General features: G+C 47.6%; 2 protein-coding genes across 2 annotated transcripts; both read left to right on the forward strand.

The window, feature by feature from the left end:
* The first annotated feature begins 154 nt into the window (after positions 1-154).
* Positions 155-12589, forward strand: LOC309525334 (lymphocyte antigen 6 complex locus protein G6c-like). The gene is made up of 3 exons (XM_082210905.1): positions 155-313; positions 10502-10618; positions 11988-12589. Exons 1-3 carry the CDS (start codon positions 262-264, stop codon positions 12119-12121), a joined length of 303 nt encoding a protein of 100 aa, XP_082067031.1. The 5' UTR covers positions 155-261; the 3' UTR covers positions 12122-12589.
* Positions 12590-13967: 1378 nt separating this feature from the next.
* On the forward strand, positions 13968-20144 carry LOC309525299 (lymphocyte antigen 6 complex locus protein G6c-like). The gene is made up of 3 exons (XM_082210859.1): positions 13968-15026; positions 17767-17886; positions 19486-20144. Exons 1-3 carry the CDS (start codon positions 14969-14971, stop codon positions 19728-19730), a joined length of 423 nt encoding a protein of 140 aa, XP_082066985.1. The 5' UTR covers positions 13968-14968; the 3' UTR covers positions 19731-20144.
* The last annotated feature ends 451 nt before the right edge of the window (positions 20145-20595 follow it).

Below are 20595 nucleotides of genomic sequence, written 5' to 3' on the forward strand. Positions count from 1 at the left end.
CTTTAATTGGATTGAAACTCCATTTCCATGCCACCACCAACACACCTCCTTTCCATTCTCTAAGTATCAGGTGTGCCTATTGTTCCCATTCCTCCATCCCATTGGTTGCCTCCAAATGGAAATCAGTTCTTGACCCTAATACCTCCCATCTCAGGATCTTTTAAGAGGAGTCTTGTTTCAGAGTCAAAGTTAGATTCTTCTGTGTTCTTGTCATTGCCACACACACACACTCCTCCTCTCTGTCTCGTGAAATTTCTCAAGATGAACAACCGTCTTCTCCTGGGCTTTTCCCTTCTGCTCTTCTGCACAGTATGTAAGTACCGGGCTTTAAAAGGAAAATAGGGGTGTTGTTTTGCAAAACATTTGCATGGGAATTTAGCCAGCTAGAGGGCCTTCTCGGTAGTGGCACCCACCCTGTGGAACGCCCTCCCATCAGATGTCAAGGAAATAAACAACCATCTGAAGAAGACATCTGAAGGCAACCCTGTTTAGGGGAGTTTTTAATGTTTGGTGTTTTATTGTGCTTTTAATTCTGTCGGGGGCTGCCCAGGGTGGCTGGGGTAACCCAGCCAGATGGGTGGGGTATAATAAAAATAATTATTATTATTTGTTATTAATTAGCTAGTGCAAATGTGTAAGAAAATGGATGGGTCCATCTTTTTGAGCAGCTCAGGTGCAGCATCGTCACCCCAATCTGTGAGCAGTGTGAGAGTTCAGCGGTTCTAGGCTTGCTTACCCAGGGTTTGTGTTTCCTGCTTGGAATGAGGCACAGCGGAGGTGTCGTTCACACATATATACAACCTGAGCCTATGATGGAGAGGTTCACAGCATAATCACTCCAAGAGGGTTTTGCTTCTCCCATAGGCGCAACCTTGGATCCAAACAGACATCAAACATCATGCTGCTGCTTTGTGTCACACCTAACTCCAATTTCTCTACTCTGAAGTCTGGCTTTCTCTGTTGAGGGACGGGCCCCACTCATTTGTCCTCCCACACCAGGTCCCTTTGGATCCTTTGTTGCGTTAATGGGTCATCCCCGAGGCCAGGCATAGGCAAACTTGGCCCTCCAGATGTTTTGGGACTACAACTCCCATCATCCCCAGCTAACAGGACCAGTGATCAGGAATGATGGGAACTGTAGTCTCAAAACATCTGGAAAACTGAGTTTGCCTACGCCTGCCCTAGGCTATCATCTGAACCCAGGAAGCTAGCCTGGTTATTAAATTCCCCTTGTTATTCAATTATTGCTTTGAAAGCTTGCTGATTCCAGCCTAATACCCATGGATCCGGCACCCAGTTTTAACACCCTGAGCCTTAATTTAGAGTACGTAAATCAATAGGTCTAAATCGTGTCCACTCATTTAAATGTGTCTGCTCTGAGTAGGACTAACATTGTACACTTTGTTACCTGCTGGTGGGACAGCCATCTTCCAGGGGTGCTGCAACCACAAGATTCCTGCATTGCAGATCTTGAATTCAATGGGGGATTGAACAAGATCAGCCTTGGCCAACTTGGTGCCCTCCAAATGTTGCTCCCATCAGCCCCAACCAGGTTAGCGAAAGCTGGAGTAGATCACATCAAAATTTCTTTCCAAATCGATGTGTTGGGTCCAAAACTAGTCCTAATCAGAGCAGATCCATTGAACTTAAGAGACATGAATATTTTGGGTTCCTTAATTTCGATGGATCTAGTGTGACTGGAAGTTAGTTGGAATTCTGGAACCTTTGTCCCTCCAAATGTTGTTGGACTACAACTCCTATCAGCTTTGACTATTGGTCATGCTGGCTGGGTCTAACGTGAGACATAGTTCAGCAACAACTGGAGGGGCAAAGGTTTGCCAGACTGGATCTACAATGTTTTCCCCATTTATGTGTGAGGGTCAGGAAGTGAAATCCAAAAGATTGTTGATGAAAAGAAAGCACTAAGCGCAGAGGAGGGCAGCCAAGATGATCAAGGGTCTGGAAACTCAGCCTTACGAGGAATGCTTGAAGGAATGTTTAGCCTGAGAGGTGATATGATAGCCATCTTCAAATATTTTACTGGCTGTCATATGGAAGAGGGAGCATGCTTGTTTTCTCCTGCTCTTCAAATGCAATGGCTTCAAGTGCAAAAAAAGAGGAGATTCCGACTAAACATTCGGAAACATTTTCTGACAGGAAGAGCTGTTGGGTAGTGGAACAGACTCCCACGAGAGATGGTGGACTCTCCTTCCTTGGAGGTTTTCAAGCAGAGGTTGGATGGCCATCTGCCATGATTGCTTTAGCTGAGATTCCTGCATTGCAGGGGGTTGGTCTAGAATGACCCTTGGGTCCCTTCCAACTCTAAGATTCTATGATTCTAATTACAGAAGTAATAATAATAATTTATTCTTTATACCCCGCCCATCTGGCTGGGTTTCCCCAGCCACTTTGGGCAGCTTCCAACACAATATTAAAATACAGTAATGAACCAAACATTAAAAGCTTCCCTAAACAGGGCTGCCTTCAGATGTCGTCTAAAAGTCTGGTAGTTGTTGTTCTCTTTGACATCTGCTGGGAGGGCGTTCCACAGGACAGGTGCCACTACCGAGAAGGCCCTCTGCCTGGTTCCCTGTAACTTGGCTTCTCGCAGCGAGGGAACCGCCAGAAGGCCCTCAGCACTGGACCTCAGTGTCCGGGCAGAATGATGGGGGTGGAGACGCTCCTTCAGATATACTGGGCCGAGGACATTTAGGGCTTTCAAGGTCAGCACCAACACTTTGAAGGCTTGTTTTCTCTTGAGTTCACTTCTTGCTATAACTTTACAATACTTGGGATTGTCTTTGTTTCTCCACATCAGCAGGACTAATCATGTCCCAGCGCATAATTTCGAAAATTCAACCACCAAGGGTTTGAATTTTCCTTTGCTGCGTGTCATTCAGTAGAATTAAACTAAGTGACAAAAAACAAGCTGAGAAAACAAAGCGGACAAGGGAGGGAGAAAGGAAGGAATATTTGCAACAACAGCAACACCCCAAGCTAATCCTATGGAGGCAACAGTTTTCTTCCCCCGTGAAAAAGGCTTCAGTTTTTCTGCCCCATTCTCAGGGCAACTAAGAATTTCGATGCACGTGAGGTTTTGAGGTATTTTATTCTTGTAAGATGTGAGCTATTTTATTCTTGTAAGATGCAGAGGGTGGGATGCGTATTCTTTCCACCAAACATTTCTCAGGCACTAGTCAGCCTCTCCCAATGTGCTTCACCATCCTAAAAAGGCAGATGGAGACATTTTCTCATGATGTCCTCCACTGGGGTTTGATTTAAGGGTGAGCAGCTGGGGGATTATTGCTCTGTGAGATGTAAACCACAGTTCCCAAGTTTCTTTTTTGGGGGTGGGAACCATAACAGAGTTATGAGTTGTGGGTGCCAAACACCCTAAATTTCTGGGTCCGGTAGCTGTTAGAATTCCACCAATGCTTGGAGTGTTAAAACTGAGGTTCAGACTCATGTGTATTAAACTGTGGGCTAGACAGTGCTCATCTCCAGGAATCAGCAAGCATTAAAAGCTAATTAAGGAAGTTTAACATCCTCATGAGGTGATAGCCTCGGGATGGACCATTATGAAGATCAAAGGATCAAGGGACTGTGTCTGGGATGGCAAATGAATGGGGCCTCCCCTCCCTCCCAAAACAGACAAATCCGCAGATCTTAGAGAAGTTAGAAACTATGTGACAGAGAAACAGATGAGCAGCAGGCAGAGCTACGGCTGATGTCTCTTTGAATTCTAAGCCGCAGCTATGGGAGAAACAAGAACCTCTTCGTGTGGTAGTGCTGTGAAACCCTTCCATCGCTGGCTTAGTTTATATGTGTGTGTTAATAACCCATATATCATAAAGACACCACAATCTCCGCTGTGCCTCATTTCCAATAGGAAACACAGACTTTGGTTAAGCATGCCTTAAAACCCTGAATCTCACACCGCTCAGAGCTTTGGGTGGTGTGCCGCATTACTTTAAATGTGTAGTAGTAGTGGTAGTAGTAGTAGTTACAATTTATTATCCGCCCTTCACCCTAAGGCCCCAGAGTGGATTACAGCAAGTTAAACACAACATTAATATTAAAATACAATGTTACACATTATTAAAAACAGATTCAAACCATTTAAAATTACAAAAAGTGTGTCCCTGGTCTATATTGCTGTCTGAAGGGGCACTCTTGCCTTATAGCGCAACTAAAGCAGGGGAAATAAAATAAACCAGAGCGTTTGTGCTATAAAAAGTTACAGGGTTCCTGCAAGAAATTACAGGACGTGCACTTGACTGGAAAAAGGAAGCAGTGTGCCCGCCCCAAAACTTTCGTAGGCGCAAACAGAATGGAAAGTGGGGTCATGTGTAACCTCCCAGATACCACCTTGAGCATCTATAATCAGGAATGCACAATATAATGCTGCCCACTTTACATTCTGGGTGCACCCTGGATTACGAAAGGGCCTTGGCAGCCTCGACGGAGATCATCCGCCACCCATTCTTGTTCCAGCATTCCTTGGCACAGAAATCTGTTTACAACAGACGCCTGGCTGCCATCCAGCTGGGAAGGATTCCCTCCACCCTGAATCGTTTCAGGTTTTGCAAGAAGCTTCTGCCAGCGAAAGGAAGCTTAGATTTCCCCATTTGAACTTGCCTGCTGATTAAGATTTTTTGATGAGGCTCTTCTCTGGGTAACCTTCTGAAGCCAGGCGAGCAAGGACCGAGAGGCTGACGTCCCCTGGTGTGGAGATTCCCAAATTGTTGGAAATCCAACCTCTGGACCAGTTGGCCTAGTGCCACCTCTGCTATCTTTTGGTCCCTGAGCCCATCTTGCTTTTAAAGTTAACATCTAAGGATCTTTCATAAATTTAGATTTCCTCTTTTCTCCAGTTGGCTGGTCCCCTGCTTTTATCTCTGCGGATTCCTAATTGTGGTTTTTAATTGCGTGCGTGGCTGCTTGATGCTCTCGCGTATTACAGTACGTTTCTGAGCACAATTCAGTGTTGATGTTGACCTTTAAAGCCCTAAACAGCCTTGGCCCAGCATACCTGAAGGAGCGTCTCCACCCCCGTCATTCTGCCCGGACACTGAGGTCCAGCGCCGAGGGCCTTCTGGCGGTTCCCTCATGGCGAAAAGTGAGGTTACAGGGAACCAGGCAGAGGGCCTTCTCGGTAGTGGCACCTGCCCTGTGGAATGCCCTCTCATCAGATGTCAAAGAGATAAACAACTACCTGACATTTAGAAGACATCTGAAGGCAGCCCTGTTCAGGGAAGTTTTTAATGTGTGACATTTTAATGTATTTTTAATCTTTATTGGAAGCCACCCAGAGTGGCTGGGGAGACCTAGCCAGATGGGCGGGTACAAATAATTATTATTAACAACAACAACAACAACAACAACAACAACAACAACAACTGCCTCAAGAGATTGCTGTGGACGGCAGGGTCCAATATCACAGTCGTAAAGAAATACAGTGCTCCGACTGCATGCAAATGATTAAGTGGGAGAGGTTGAGACAGGGAAGTGATTTGGCACCTGCTCTCAAGGCTGCTTCCACAATGGGTGTTTGCAAAACAAGCCATGCTTTGCCGTTCGCTCATTTTGTTTTGTAGAACTTAGCATACTGTCATCTTGAAATGGACACCCTCTTGTGTTTTCCCCTCTTTTCGGAGTTCAGAAAAACTGATTTTAAAACAGAGCGCCAATTGGATCTAGCCAGGACCCCAACTTTTATTGCCCCAACTTTTTATTGCCATCAGTTATTCTGCCTCCCCCATGGCATACCTAACTAAAGTCAAAGTCCCTAATCATCGGTGGGGCTTTACCCTGGCACGTTGCCACGCCCTCCCCTCGGCTCTCATGGAAGGTCGATATAGGAAGATTCCTTACTTGGGACAAACAGAAATAACAGAGCATCTGCTTCTCCAGCACTTATATTATGGAGACATCTGTATTAGCCTCATTCCTCACTATTCCATAAGTACCCAGGGTGCCCAGGACAATTCTATATCTCCCTGCTGCTTTCAGATACCAACCCTCCTACAACAAACAGTGTTGCCAGGTTCTGCATAGCAGCGCTCAAAATTCATCACTTGATGACCTGCGCCACAAACTAGATTTAATGAGCACTCATATCAGATGTGGGTGGCACTGTGGGTTAAACCACAGAGCCTAGGGCTTGCCAATCAGAAGGTCGGTGGTTCGAATCCCCGCGACAGGGTGAGCTCCCGTTGTTCGGTCCCAGCTCCTGCTAACCTAGCAGTTCAAAAGCACGTCAAAGTACAAGTAGATAAATAGGTACCACTCCAGCGGGAAGGTAAACGGCGTTTCCGTGCGCTGCTCTGGTTTGCCAGAAGCGGCTTAGTACCACTGTACCTTCTGTTTTAATAACTTTAGATTTCCAAAAATGTTTTATAGATTTTAAATGATTGTACCCCGCCCTACTTATGCTGGGTCTATGACTGTAATAAAGATTTGACTGATGACTTTTAGGGGGCCCTGAATCTTGCGCAGGTCATGTAACTCAATGGGAGCATGGAAGGGAAGATGCACATCCCAGTTTTGGGACAGGAAGGCACCAGTTTGAGGAAAGCTGCGCTTGTACCTTTGTGGGCTTAGTGACACAGCTGCATTAAGGGTTTCAAATCTTTATTCATTTGGGGGAAGTTGGCTACCGCAAGCTTTAAAGAAAAGAAAGATAAATTCAATCCTCAAGCTTGCTATACTTACTCAACGCTTATTTGCTGCTCGTTGCCTGCGCCAACGCTTGAAAGGACTCCTGAAGTGGGCAGGAGTTAACTCAGCGAGAGAGAAAAATGCATTCCATTCCCAGTGCATCATCGAGGTTTTTTAATCTCCATAGAAGATTGTAGGATGTTGCAGAAACCAAAAGAACTTCTAACACGAGACAGAGATGGCACAATCTCTGCTGGTTGAGGTCCACATGAACGCCACCCCAGCGCCTCAAGCAGTTTCAGGAGTGCTTTTAATAGCATTGTGAAAGAATATTCAAAGCATGTAAACAAGGATCAAGCCCACGTGTTTACACACCCTCACAAGCAAGCATCTGGGGGGGGGGGCGGATCCCTTTAGAAAACATTTTTTGTAAGTCACAAGTGACTTCTTTGGTGATCACTCGTAGCTGAGTAAGATTGTCTTCCATAAACACGGTTTTAACAATGAGTCCGTAAGTGACTGTGGAGGCCAATTCTGGATTCACTCGTCCTTCCACAGTGGGGACATTGGTTTCTGGGTGGGAGTTGATCACGGTGTGGATTTGCCAAGCGTGCCTTCCTCTTAACACGTTTTTCCCTTGCGTCCTGAGTTCGAGTGTCTTCAAAGCCCATGACACCTTTGGTAAAGGCTGTTCTCCAACTGTAGCGCTCGCAGGCCAGTGTTTCCCAGTTGTCAGTGTTTATACTACATTTTTTAAGATTTGCCTTGAGAGAGTCTTTGAACCTCTTTTGCTGACCACCAGCATTACGCTTTCCATTTTTAAGTTGGGAATAGAGTAGTTGCTTTGGAAGACGATCATCAGGCATCCGCACAACATGACCAGTCCAACGAAGTTGATGTTGAAGAATCATTGCTTCAACACTGGTAATCTTTGCTTCTTCCAGTACACTGGTATTAGTTCACCTGCATTCCCAAGTGATGTGCTCAATTTTTCGGAGACACCGTTGATGGAATCTTTGAAGGGGTTGGAGATGGCATTTATAAGTGGTCCATGTTTCACAAGCATACCGTAAGGTCGGTAGTACAATAGCTTTGTAAACAAGCATTTTGGTTTCCCTGTGAATGTCCCGGTCCTCAAACACTCTGCACTCGGGAAAAAGCTGCACTTGCAGAGCTCAGGCGGTGCTGGATTTTGGCATCAATGTTGGCCTTGTGGAAAGATAACTGCCTAGGTAGGAGAAGTGATCGACATTTTCCAACGTTACACCATTGAGTTGGATTTGTGGTGCTGCAGAGGGGGTATTTTGTACTTGTTGGTGCAGCACTTTGTTTTTTTGGATGTTGAGTGATAGGCCAAGCTTTTTGTAAGCTTCTCCAAAGATATTTAGGATGGTTTGGAGGTCACAAGTGACTAATGCAGGACTAGGGGCAGGGCCGTCTTAAGTCTATCCAGCACTGTGGTACAAAGATTCCTTTGGTGCCGCCCCCCCTTTCCCAGAGTTGGCAACCTTTTTATGGCGCAGCTGGCAGCTTTGCGGGGCTGGAGGAGGTGGGCAGCGGCTGGAGGGCGGCTCCTCTTGCAGGGAAGAGGTGGCGGAGGCAGGCGAGGGCAGCAAGCTGATGCTGGGAGGCACTGCATCCAGCCTCCACCTCTTCCCTGCCAGAGGAGCTGCCCTCCAGCCGCTGCCCGCCTCCTCCAGCCCAGCAAAGCTGCCAGAACTTGGCAGAACTTGGCACCCAGCGCCCCACGCCACTTGCCTCTATGTCAGTGGTTCTCAACCTGTGGGACTACAACTCCCATCATCCCTGAGCTCTGGCCTTGCTAGCTAGGGGTGACGGGAGTTGCAGTTAACAACATCTGGGGACCCACAAGTTGAGAAAGGCTGCTCTATGGGCAAGACGCCCCTGACTGGGGGACCCCAGGACCAGGGGGCAAATACCACCCTATAGATATACAGTCGTACCTCGGAAGTCGAACAGAATCGATTCCGGAAGTCCGACTTCCAAAACGTTCGGAAACCAAAGCATGGCTTCTGATTGGAAGCTCCTGCAGCCAATCAGAAGCTGCGGAAGCTCCATCGGACGTTCTAAAGAATGTTCGCAAACCGGAACACTCACTTTGCGGCATTCGGGAGCCAAAACGTTCGACTCGCAAGGCGTTCGGGATCCAAGGTATGACTGCATAGGAATGCAGATAAACAGGGAGCTGCCTTACAGTGACTTGGTCTGAAGGACTTTTGGATTTGCTATTGGTAAACAAGATTTCACAAACTGCTTTGGATGGATGCGTCTCATAAGGGTGTTCTGAGCATAAGTAATGATGAACAGTGTCCCCCGGCTCTTTTTGGCATCAGTATGGGTATTTACATTCAGAAAAAAGTCCTCTTTGAATGAATTTTGTCTTGGCTTGTAACTGATGCCTCTTAGTTTGGGCTGCCATGCGTACAGATTTCCCCGGACATTGCTGGGATTTCAGAGGCGGAATTGACATCCAGGGGGGATTTCCAAAAGGCGCCTTGTCCTAGATCTTAGGCAAATCAATTGAAAAATCTTGGGTTTTTTTTGCATTTTTGTAAAAATAACAACACACCAGTGGTTTCCTAAAAACCTTCGGGTGTCCTGATTTTGAAATATGGCAGCTTATACGCATTTTACAGGCAAGTGTGTGTTTTAAGGGAAAACCTATAGAAAAAGATACAGATCTGTATTTTAGGGGAAAGTGCTCACTAAATTGTGCATAATTTAAATGCAATGGGAGAGAGAGAGAGAGAGAATGAGAGAGAGAGAGAGAATGAGAGAGAGAGAGGGAGAGGGAGAGGGAGAGAGAATGAGAGAGAGTGAGTACCGGTATGTGTGTAACAGGCCACCCCAATCTCTGCCAAGCTGTGCACGGGATTCCAGGGGTCTTGACCCTTCCCCAGGGCCTGTGCTCCTTCAGAGAACCAAGGATGCAGCAAAGACTGGTGTAGCTTTAAGAAATATGATTTATTCACCGCTTTACACCTTCAGTCTGCATGGTGGGAGTCTGGATCTTACAGCATGGTCATCTCAAGAGAGGCCTGCCCCCCCCCCAGCAGTGCAGTGCTGGAATCCAAGGCATCTCTCCCAGCCGGCCTTCAGCCAGCCTGCCCAAGATGGAGCTTTCCCTTTGTGCTCCCCTTCTTCCTTTTCCCAGCACAGCTTGCTAAAGACACACTTTCCCTGTCACCTCAAACAAACGCGCCATCACCTTAGCAACATTGATCTCCCCAGGCCAAAGGATTCCTTGTCTGGCGCAATTATGCAGCTTGTATTTTCATTCATATCCCAAACAATCAAAATCCTACCATTTGTTAATTCCTTGGGTTTAGGCCAACCTATAACACTCTCACTGTATACTTCCCGTGTTCCTATGTAAATATGTCCCCTGGTTTCTCTCTCCCTCCATATGTATGTATGATCCATAGAACAACAGGATGGAACAGGCTGAATGCATGTGAAACTAATCTGGAATGGAAATAGGCTGATTCATACATTCTTACAAAACAGTTTTGCTTTGACATCTGCTACAAATGGGGAGTGTGGCATAGTGGTTAGATTGTCCGAACAGGTCTGCAGGAAGCTGGTTTCAAATCTCCACCAAAACATGAAGCTCACATGACTTTGGCCAGTCACTGCCTCTCAGTCTGACCTACCACACACTGCAAAGGATAAAATGTGGCGGGGGAAACCCTGGGCACCATCAAGCACTGAGGAAGAAAGTTGGCATGCAGTTTTTGGCTGTTGTTTTTTAAAGCACTTTTGTGGCCCGTTTATAATTTCTGATTAAAACTATGCCTGTCTATCTGCTTCTCTCCTGCAGCTGAAGGTCTCGTGTGCCGAGTTTGCAAGTACAAACTTGGCAAGGTCTGCCTGGATACTGACGAACCTTGCAAAGCGGCCGATGGGCAGTTCTGCGAGTCAACCAAAGTTTATGCTGGTAAGAACAATTACTGGAAATCCGCTAGTGCTGTATAATCTCCATCAGTTGTGCAGCGAGAGAGCTAGTATCTTCGGGGAACGGTGTGAGGTGTTGGTATCAACAGGCACCTGAAAAAGCGCTCGCCCCACAGAAAGGGGTCCCCTGCTGACCCCCAGTGTTTCCTGGCCCTGCTCCTGTTCCTCCTTGCGCTTGCTGCCTATTCATTTGCCTTATCTCCAGCTGTGGAGGGCAGGACTCGAACCCAGGGCTTCAGGTTACAAGAAGGGAGATTCATCCTGGCAGTAATTGCATGTCGAGACCCCAAAGCCACCCCCTTGTTGAGAAATAACACACACAAGGACACAGATATTAGGTTAATGTTATTGGGCAAATTTTGGCCACAACTTTATTGATTACAGAATGTGAGCGGTATTGGCTTAGGCATTGAATGGACCAGATTATATCTGACTCCTGCCCAATGCGCAGGAAGTCCGGTAAGGGTAAACCACCGGAAGGGGGAGCCCTGTTGATGCATACCAACTCGAGCTCCCCCTGGTGTTCCCGTCGGGGTCGTGTCATGGCCCTAGCCCCTGACCCAAGCTTCGGACAAGATCAACACCCCCGGATTCCTTTAATGGAATACCCTTAAGCTTGGAGTGGCAGGTGATGGCCCATCACAAAGTTAAACAATGCCTAACTGCAACCCTAACAAAGTTGTGACGATTGCTACAAGGTAGGAGAAAACCAAATGGCCAGTGCCAATTTGCCAAGTGGGAAAATTCCTACCAGGCCCCTCAACAGCAACCAAGCGAGGTCCATAGCAAGGCCAGTGCCTAAAACCTGAAAAGTAGGGAGGGAGGGCAGATGATTGAGAAAGCGAGCCAAAGAGGAAGCCCTCTGGCTCGTGCCTCTGTTTAAATGGTCCCGGCCACGCCCCCCGGCCAGCGGATTGGCTGGCCGGGCTCTGACGTGGCCAGGATCCCCCGGGCAACGGGGAACTAAGTCCCCCGCCCCCGGAGGGGAGTGGGTGGCCATGTGGTCCACTGCAAACTCCTCCCCACAGGGAAGTGGAGCGGATGAACCGTTCAACAGCAGAATGGACTCCCTAGGGAGGTGTTGGGCTCTCCTTCCTTGGGGGTTTTTAAGCAGAGGTTGGATGCCCATCTGTCATGGATGCTTTAGCTGAGATTCCTGCATTTCAACTCCAGCTCCCAGAACTCCGTGATTGTTTAAAGTGACACCGTAGTGCTTTAAACGTAGGGTGTGGTGCTCTGCGGCTCCGTGCCCCAAACACCTAGATTTTCAGGGTTATCTGCTATGTGGTGTGACTCACCCTGGGTACAGGGAAGGAGTTAAACTAACACACATCTCGTTCCTCTCCCACCAGGCGAATTATTCCTCTTCAAGCGCTATGGCTGTGGTAAATACGCCGAGCTCTGCAACAAGACCGAGCGGAGGGAAAACGCCTTCAACATGTCCTACGAACGCACTTGCTGCGACACCGACTTATGCAACGCTTAGTTCTCGTTTCCTGTCCCTGGGAAGGTTCGGCTTAGCGTGGGGCCAACAGCTGGTTCATTCACAATAAAAGCTGGCAAGAGAGACCCCTTTCACTCAAAAAGACAACCCTCAGATTATATGTCCTGTTTTCTTTCATATCTTTTTGTATTTACTGGGGAGCTGTGGAGAGTTGCTGAATTGCTGACTTGGCAAATGATAAAATGGGCGGGGTATAAATAATAAATCATCATCATCATTATTATTATTATTACTACGCATGCTGCATTTACTCTAGCAGAATCTGAAATCAGATTCCTTAAACTGAACGTCAAAGAGATTGCATACAGTAGTAAAATACTGTGGAGTTTGTACAACGATGTGGTGCTGTGTTTTGCATGGCTTTTGTGCTTCTGGTGTAAACCGCAGTCACTTTCGAATTGTATTGCTGCCATCTTTGGCTGAAGGAATGAATAAAGTCGGTTGACTTGACCATGCTGCCTCTGAACAAGCCCTTTCCTTCACAGGACCGGCGTCTTGTAAGGCCCATAGATAGATTGGGATCCATTTGTAGACTGCTGGGTGGTTTTCAGTTGATCACCAAGGGAACCTCAGAAGGCCCCCACAGCTGAGCTCCAGCAACTTTGCCACATGGAAATATACAAACGGATTTCGGGAGATGGTCAGAGCTGAGTTCATCATTGCAAGGACCCAGCAGGTGCATAGCTGTCAACTTACAGATTTGAAAATAAGGGACCAGCAGCCTCAGAACTAAGGGATCAGCAGCCAAAATAAGGGATTTTCAGAGCACAGGTATGTTCGGCTTCTGAGCCCCTCCGAGCCAAAAGCAGAAAGCCCGGCCAGCAGCCAAACGAAGCCTCAAGCGGTGGTTCCCACAGCGCAGCAACCTGGCAAAGGGGATACAGCAAGGAAAACCACCGTCACCTCTCTGCTGGGAAGCGCTGAGCAAAGGCGAGTCCCCAGGCAACACAGCCGACTTGATCGGCACAAGGCATGCAAGCTCCACCCCCCAGTCGTTCTTAGACTCCTTATTGGGTGAGCAACGCAGCCAAGCAACACAGTTGGAGCCTCCCTCCTCCCTGGCCGGCAGGGAGGGAGGGAGAGGAGCTGCTTCCTTTGAAACCCGGGAAATTTAAGGGACATCATCAATAAGGGACAGCAGTGGGACACGGCGTTGGGATAAGGGACTTTCCCTCCAAATAAGGGACGGTTGACAGCTATGAGCAGGTGAGCTACATCTTCAAAGACAACCTGGAATAGGAGACATATTTGAGGTATATTCGATTGTGACATCCTACATGTTTGCCCTGGGCTCTCCTGGAAAGACAAGACAGTCCCTAGTTAAACACTGGATTGTGATCAGCTTGTTCTGCTGTTCCCACAAGGTTTTGGGTTCTCCTTCCAATGTCAGAAGCAAGGCAAGCATCTGTCTGCTTGCATGTGATCAACTAGAGCACAACTGCATATATGTGTGGTGCCAGGAAATAAATCAATCAATTCAAGCCTGGGAATAATGGGAGAAATCCGGGAAGTCCTCCATCTTTCCCAACATCAGGGTCTTTTCCAGGGAGTCTTCTCTTCTCATGAGGTGGCCAAAATATTGGAGCCTCAGCTTCAGGATCTGTCCTTCCAGTGAGCACTCAGGGCTGATTTTCGTCAGAATGCATAGGTTTGATCTTCTTGCAGTCCATGGGACCCTCAAGAGTCTCCTCCAGCACCATAATTCAAAAGCATCAATTCTTTGGCGATCAGCCTTCTTTATGGCCCAGTTCTCACTTCCATACATCACTACCAGGAAAACCATGGCTTTTACTATACGGATCTTTGTTGGCAAGGTGATGTCTCTACTTTTTAAGATGCTGCTGTCTAGGTTTGTCATTGCTTTTTCCCCAAGAAGCAGACATCTTTTAATTTTGTGACTGCTGTCACCATCTGCAGTGATCATGGAGCACAAGACAGTAAAATCTCTCACTGCCTCCATTTCTTCCCCTTCTATTTGCCAGGAGGTGATGGGACCAGTGGCACCTAGGATTCCTAAAAGGAAGGCTTGGGGGGGTTGTGTTTTTGTATTTGTTTTTAGAAAAGGGTATTTTAAACATTTCTTTCAACTCATTATATATCATTTCCCAAAATTCTTTTACTACCTTATGTTTCCACCACATGTGATAGAACATGGGTAGGCAAACTAAGGCCCGGGGGCCGGATCTGGCCCAATCGCCTTCTTAATCCTGCCCGCAGACGGTCCAGGAATCAGTGTGTTTTTACCTGAGTAGAATGTGTCCTTTTATTTAAAATGCATCTCTGGGTTGTTTGTGGGGCATAGGAATTCGTTCATTATTTCTTCAAAATATAGTCTGGCTCCCCACAAGGTCTGAGGGGCAGAGGATCGGCCCCCTGCTGAAAAGGTTTGCTGACCCCTGTGATAAAAGGTGCCTTCTTTTCGCTTACATTTCTACCTTTATGATGTTCTTAGCGACGGCCGGCTTGGCCTGGCCTGCAGTTGCTGACAGGCTTTTCATGGCTTGCTGGATCCTCCCGCTGACTCTCTACGCTACCCTTGGGCCGGCATCATGGCGTGCCCTTAATAGGACAAGGGTGGCTTGTGGGTTTTCTTCCTTGCCCACATCTGTAAACAGTCGTCAGGTGCTGATAACTGCTGAGCAAACCTAGACGTGTGCTGGCTGCAGAGAGAAGCCTTGATCAGCAGTAAGCGTCTGTCTGCACAGGTATACAGGCTTTGCTCCCTTCTCCTCCTCCTCCCTACCTGTTTACCTGTTGGTGGTCTCCTCTCAATCCACACCCAACCATCTCCTTAAATTACCTTTGGATTTGAATGCAAGGGAATCAGCAATGGATGGAAAGCCGCTGGTTTGCTGCTGCTTCTTCATGTTCGTCTTTTGGGCAACTGGTGAGTCGTTCTCGCACCCCTTACACCGAAAGGTTCATCATCAGGAGGGGGGGGGGAATATGTCTTGCAGGTGGGGAGTGACAGCACCCATAGCTAATGTTGTTAGAAGGTGTCAGGCTTCAGAGAATCTGATCCCCACCCCCCTCGTGGCAGGCTGCCAGTAGTGGAAAAAACAAGGATCTCTTAAAGGTAAAGGTAAAGGGACCCCTGACCATTAGGTCCGGTCGTGACCGACTCTGGGGTTGCGGCGCTCATCTCGCTTTATTGGCCAAGGGAGCCAGCGTACAGCTTCCAGGTCATGTGGCCAGCATGACGAAGCCGCTTCTGGCGAACCAGAGCAGCACACGGAAACGCTGTTTACCTTCCCGCTGGAGCAGTACCTATTTATCTACTTGCACTTTGAGGTGCTTTTGAACTGCTAGGTTGGCAGGAGCAGGGACTGAGCAATGGGAGCTCACCTCCTTGCGGGGATTCGAACCGCCGACCTTCTGATCGGCAAGCCCTAGGCTCTGTGGTTTAATCCACAGCGCCACCCGCATCCCTCAAGGATCTCTACTGAGGTATTTTATTCAATATTCACAGAGAGAGATGTAGAACATCATCTCTGGAATAATGGCGTTGCTCCAAGTAATCTCCTCCCTTCCTTTTACCCTCAGTCGTCAGAATCTCCACCCCTTACCATACGGTGGCTGTGTAAGGTCTTTTGTCTATTCATTTTCTGTTCTGCCACTTTCACTGTCCTCCGGGTCCGTCCTAGGAGAAGAGGGTTCTGGAATGCTTTCTAAAGATAATGTGTCAGTCAGTTGCCCCAGCCCTGCTGCCTTCCCCTCCTGTTCTTCCATTATCTCCCAGCTTCGTCCCTCTTCTGTCTCAGAGTCATGACGGTGAAGGTCCTGTGTGAGTGCCTGGAGGCGGTTGGATGGCAGCTAATGGATTGAGGTTGAATCCTGACAAGACAGAAGTACAGTTTTTGGGGGACAGGGGGCGGGCAGGTGTGGGGGGTACCCTGGTCCTGAATGGAGTAACTGTGCCCCTGAAGGACCAGGTGCGCAGCCTGGGAGTCATTTTGGTCTCACAGCTGTCCATGGAGGCACAGGTCAATTCTATGTCCAGGGCAGCTGTCTACCAGCTCCATCTGGTATGCAGGCCGAGACCCTACCTGCCCATGGACTGTCTTGCCAGAGTGGTGCATGCTCTAGTTATCTCCCTCTTGGACTACTGCAATGCGCTCTACGTGGGGCTACCTTTGAAGGTGACCCGGAAACTACAACTAATCAGGAATGCAGCAGCTAGACTAGTGACTGGGGGCGGCCGCCGAGACCACATAACACCAGTCTTGAAAGACCTACATTGGCTCCCAGTATTGGAGTTGACCTTTAAAGCCCTAAACGACCTCGGTCCAGTATACCTGAAGGAGCGTCTTCACCCCCATCGTTCTGCCGGGACACTGAGGTCCAGCGCCGAGGGCCTTCTGGCGGTTCCCTCACTGCGAGAAGCAAAGCTACAGGGAAGCAGGCAGAGGGCCTTCTCGGTAGTGGCGCCCGCCCTGTGGAACGCCTTCCCACCAGATGTCAAAGAGATAAACAACTACCTGACATTTAGAAGACATCTGAAGGCAGCCCTGTTCAGTGAAGTTTTTAATGTGTGACATTTTAATGTATTTTTAATCTTTGTTGGAAGCTGCCCAGAGTGGCTGGGGAAACCCAGCAGATGGGCGGGGTACAAATAATAAATTATATTATTATTAATTACTATACTGTCCTCCTCTTCTCGGGAAGGTTCAAGTGGAGGCGAGGTGGCCTCCACCATTCCTCTGCAGTCCAGGCCTTGACAGAAGGCCATAAGGAAGCATGGTTGGCTTAAATTTGCAGGTGCCATTCAGGGGGGGTGGGATTGTGGTATTCATTAAAGCCCCTGCCTCCTTTCCCACATAGTGCTATCCAGAAAGGTCTTTGGGGCAGAGGTCCATAGCGTTTCTCAGCAGGATTCCTGCATCGCAGGCGAATTGGACTTGATGCCCCTTGGCTTTCCTCCCAACTCTACAATTCTATCATTCTGTTTTCTAAAACAGGATGAAAAGGAGCTCACAAACACACACCCAAATGTAGCAGGGATGGCGCACCACATTCTGAAGCAAGTGAAGTTATACCCATTGTTATGTACAGAAGTTTTCACCCTGGGCCAGCAGGGGGATACTGTAGATAGTTTTCACTCAGGTCCACATATGCAAATAAGGGATTGGAAGTGACGTTCAGTGATTGGATAGTTACAGAAAATGGTTACTGTTGCGTTGTAGTGGAGCTCTATATAAGCAGGCTGGCTGAACGCTTCAGTTCAGTTCTGTTCTGGCCTGTGAATAAACAAGAGCTGTTTGAAGAATCGCTGTGTCGTCTGGTATGTTCACCCACAACTTAACACCCATGAACATCTAAAGGCAGCAGAACCTCTTAAAGCCCAGCATCTCAAATTACCGAACTGCCCCAGTCGTTGCATGTGGAGTTTGTAGCCAGAGTCAAAACTGACCCTTTGGCCTGATATCTCAAGAACTTTTTCTAGGTGTTAAAGTCAGCTGCACTGGCCAGAACACCCGCCTCCCTTTTTGCAATTTTGCAGAATCTACCTCGAATCTATCTTGAACCCCCTGGTTTAGACTGGGCCAGTTCTGAACTGGTGAAATTGCTGTTTGCACTCTTCTGCCTTTGTTTAATACAGCCTGCATCTCTGTTTCTCCTGTCGGCAGCCAGGGCCCTGAAATGCCATGCCTGTGAGGTTGCGAACCCATACAACGGGTGCATCTGGGGTGAACATGAGTGCACGGCGAAACCAAACGGGACCTGCGAAACGCGGCTTGCAATGTTTGGTGAGTGTCAAGAGAGGAATGTCGTGAGCATAGGAAACTGCCTTTGGTCAGTCCAGCTCAGCACAGTGGTACCTCGGAAGTCAAACAGTATCCGTTCCAAAAATCCGTTCGACTTCCAAAACATTCAGAAATCAAGGTGCGGCTTCTGATTGGCTGCAGGAAGTTCATGCAGCCAATCAGAAGCTGTGTTGGATGTTCAGGTTCCAAAGAACGTTCGCAAACCGGAACACTCACTTCGTTTGATGTAGGTTGCTTATTTTTAAACTTTTGTTTTATTATCACATTTTTGTATTGCATTAGGTGTACATTTTTTGTTTCTTCAGCTTGTAAACCTCCTTGAGTATTGTAAGATTGGAGGACGTTATACAAATTAAAAATGATGATGATGATGATGATGACATGAAAGGAACCTTACTCTTGGGAATCAGCAAGGAAAGCAGAAGGCTCTTCTGCAGGGGGAGAAAACTTGTATAAAACTGGAGAACAGGCTTCTGCACAGCAGGAAACAGTGGTGTATTCCTTTTGTACAACCAGCACCACCATGTTTAGGGACTGCTTGTACAACAGCAGCCCTGTTTAGGGAAGCTTTTAATGTTTGATGTATTACAGTATTTTAATATTTTTTTGGAAGCCGCCCAGAGTGGCTGGGGAAGCCCAGCCAGATGGGCAGGGTATAAATTATAAATTATTATTATTATTATTATTATTATTATTATTATTATTATTACCCTGGACGCAGAGTCTGGAGCAGCCATCTACTTTTAGATGACCACAAGTCCATTTCTCTCACACTTCATCTTCCAAAGCAAAAGATATTAGTCAATTTAGATGGATGATAGATGGATGATAGATAGATCATTTATAGCAGGGTTTCCAAACTGGGGTCTCCAGCTGTCTTTGGACTACAATTCCTATCATCCCTGATGACCGGTCCTGCTAGCTAGGAATGATGGGAGTTGTAGTCCAAAAAAACAGCTGGAGACCCAAATTTGGGAAACCTTGATTTATAGGATATGATAAAGGTTGATAGATCCACAGATAATAGAAAAATGGTTGCTAGACTATGGTAGACAGACAGATAACAGATAATGACAGAAATTGGACAGTTGGCTATGATAGATTATAGACTGATAGGCAAATAGATCAATTGGCTATGAAAGATAGGTGGAGATAGATTGCTAGATAGATCAACAGGAGAGAGTTGAGTACAGTGGTACCTCGGGTTAAGAACTTAATTTGTTCTGGAGGTCCGTTCTTAACCTGAAACTGTCCTTAACCTGAAGCACCACTTTAGCTCATGGGGCCTCCTGCTGCCGCTGTGCTGCCGGAGCACGATTTCTGTTCTCACCCTGAAGCAAAGTTCTTAACCTGAAGCACTATTTCTGGGTTAGCGGAGTCTGTAACCTGAAGCGTCTGTAACCTGAAGCGTATGTAACCTGAAGCGTATGTAACCTGAAGCATCTGTAACCCGAGGTACCACTGTACTGCAGTATTCCTGGGTCAGGTGGTCTTGATAGCGATTCTAAGATTCATGGGTTCATTTGCTGCTAGTCCCACCACCACAGTGTAACCCTGTCCCCCTCTTTATTTCATGTCCAGGCCCCTTCTACTTCTTTGCCTGGCTGGGCTGCAGCCACCAGTCTCCCAGCTGTAACGCATCGGGCCTGAAGGACTCCTTCTTCGGATTCACCTATAACGCCACTTGCTGCGACAGCGACGACCTCTGCAACAAAATGCCGCAGCTGGAGCAGCGGTGGCCGTGGAGCGGGACCAGCCGCCAGGTGCTTCCAAACACCGCAGGGATACTTGCTGGAGCTGTGCTTCACTGGGTGCACCTGAACTGACAAAGACATGCGCAGATCCCCCGCCACAAATAGACTCTGCAACAACATGCCAGGCTCCAATGGATCAAAGCGAAGGATCTCTTAAGAATATCGAACTCAAGGCACCTTGAACAACGACGGGCCGGACCCACTTAACATATAATATTTTCATGAGCCATTTCCCCTAACAGAATGCAGTCCGAGTCATTGCCACTAATTTTTGCTACTTTTTTTTTACGCTACCTTTTCCCCAATCTAGGCATCCTTGCCCGCATTGGTTCGGTTGGAGAAAAGCATTACAAAATTTGGAGAAGAGACAATTTCGAAGGATTGGTGCCGCTTCGGTTTGTGCATGAATTTGGGAACTGCTGTGAACGCCTCCGCTGTAGGCTCGGGTTGTATATGTGTGTAAATAAACCATATAACATAAAGACACCTCAGTCTCTGCTGTGCCTCATTTCCAAAAGAAAACATGAACCCTGAGTGGGCACTTGGAACCCCTGGAATCTCGCACCTCTCAGAAATTGGGCGGTGCATAACAGTATGTCAAGTTCCCCTCTCCCTCCTGGTAGCTCACCAATAAGAATTAACGAGAATCTGGTTGATTTATAGTTGTTTTATTACAGTATCATGTTGCGAACACAGATCGGCCTCCTTTTGCCAGGATCGGAGTAGCCATCTCTGACTCCTCTCCTCCACTTCTGCAGGAAGCAGCTCACCAACAGGATGTCCCGCCTCTCCGCTGTGTCTCTTTTGTTCTCATACAAAGTCGGGGGGCTGGGTTCCCCCCCCACTCTCTATTGATGTATCGCCCAGTTGCTCCTTCTCTTCTGCCCAGCAACAGTCTCATAGCTGGGCAGCTCTGTGTCTTCCTGTCTCTCTGCTT

This window comes from Podarcis vaucheri (assembly GCF_965113315.1).
Source record: "Podarcis vaucheri genome assembly, chromosome: 2".
NCBI lineage: Eukaryota > Metazoa > Chordata > Lepidosauria > Squamata > Lacertidae > Podarcis > Podarcis vaucheri.

Excerpts from the sequence above, each read along its gene's own strand:
- LOC309525334 (XM_082210905.1), top strand. The coding sequence starts at position 262 with ATGAACAACCGTCTTCTCCTGGGCTTTTCCCTTCTGCTCTTCTGCACA. Across the intron at positions 314-10,501 it reads TCTGCTCTTCTGCACAGTAT|CTGAAGGTCTCGTGTGCCGA; the intron begins GTAAGTACCGGG and ends TCTCTCCTGCAG. Across the intron at positions 10,619-11,987 it reads GTCAACCAAAGTTTATGCTG|GCGAATTATTCCTCTTCAAG; the intron begins GTAAGAACAATT and ends CTCTCCCACCAG.
- LOC309525299 (XM_082210859.1), top strand. The coding sequence starts at position 14,969 with ATGGATGGAAAGCCGCTGGTTTGCTGCTGCTTCTTCATGTTCGTCTTT. Across the intron at positions 15,027-17,766 it reads GTTCGTCTTTTGGGCAACTG|CCAGGGCCCTGAAATGCCAT; the intron begins GTGAGTCGTTCT and ends TCCTGTCGGCAG. Across the intron at positions 17,887-19,485 it reads AACGCGGCTTGCAATGTTTG|GCCCCTTCTACTTCTTTGCC; the intron begins GTGAGTGTCAAG and ends TTTCATGTCCAG.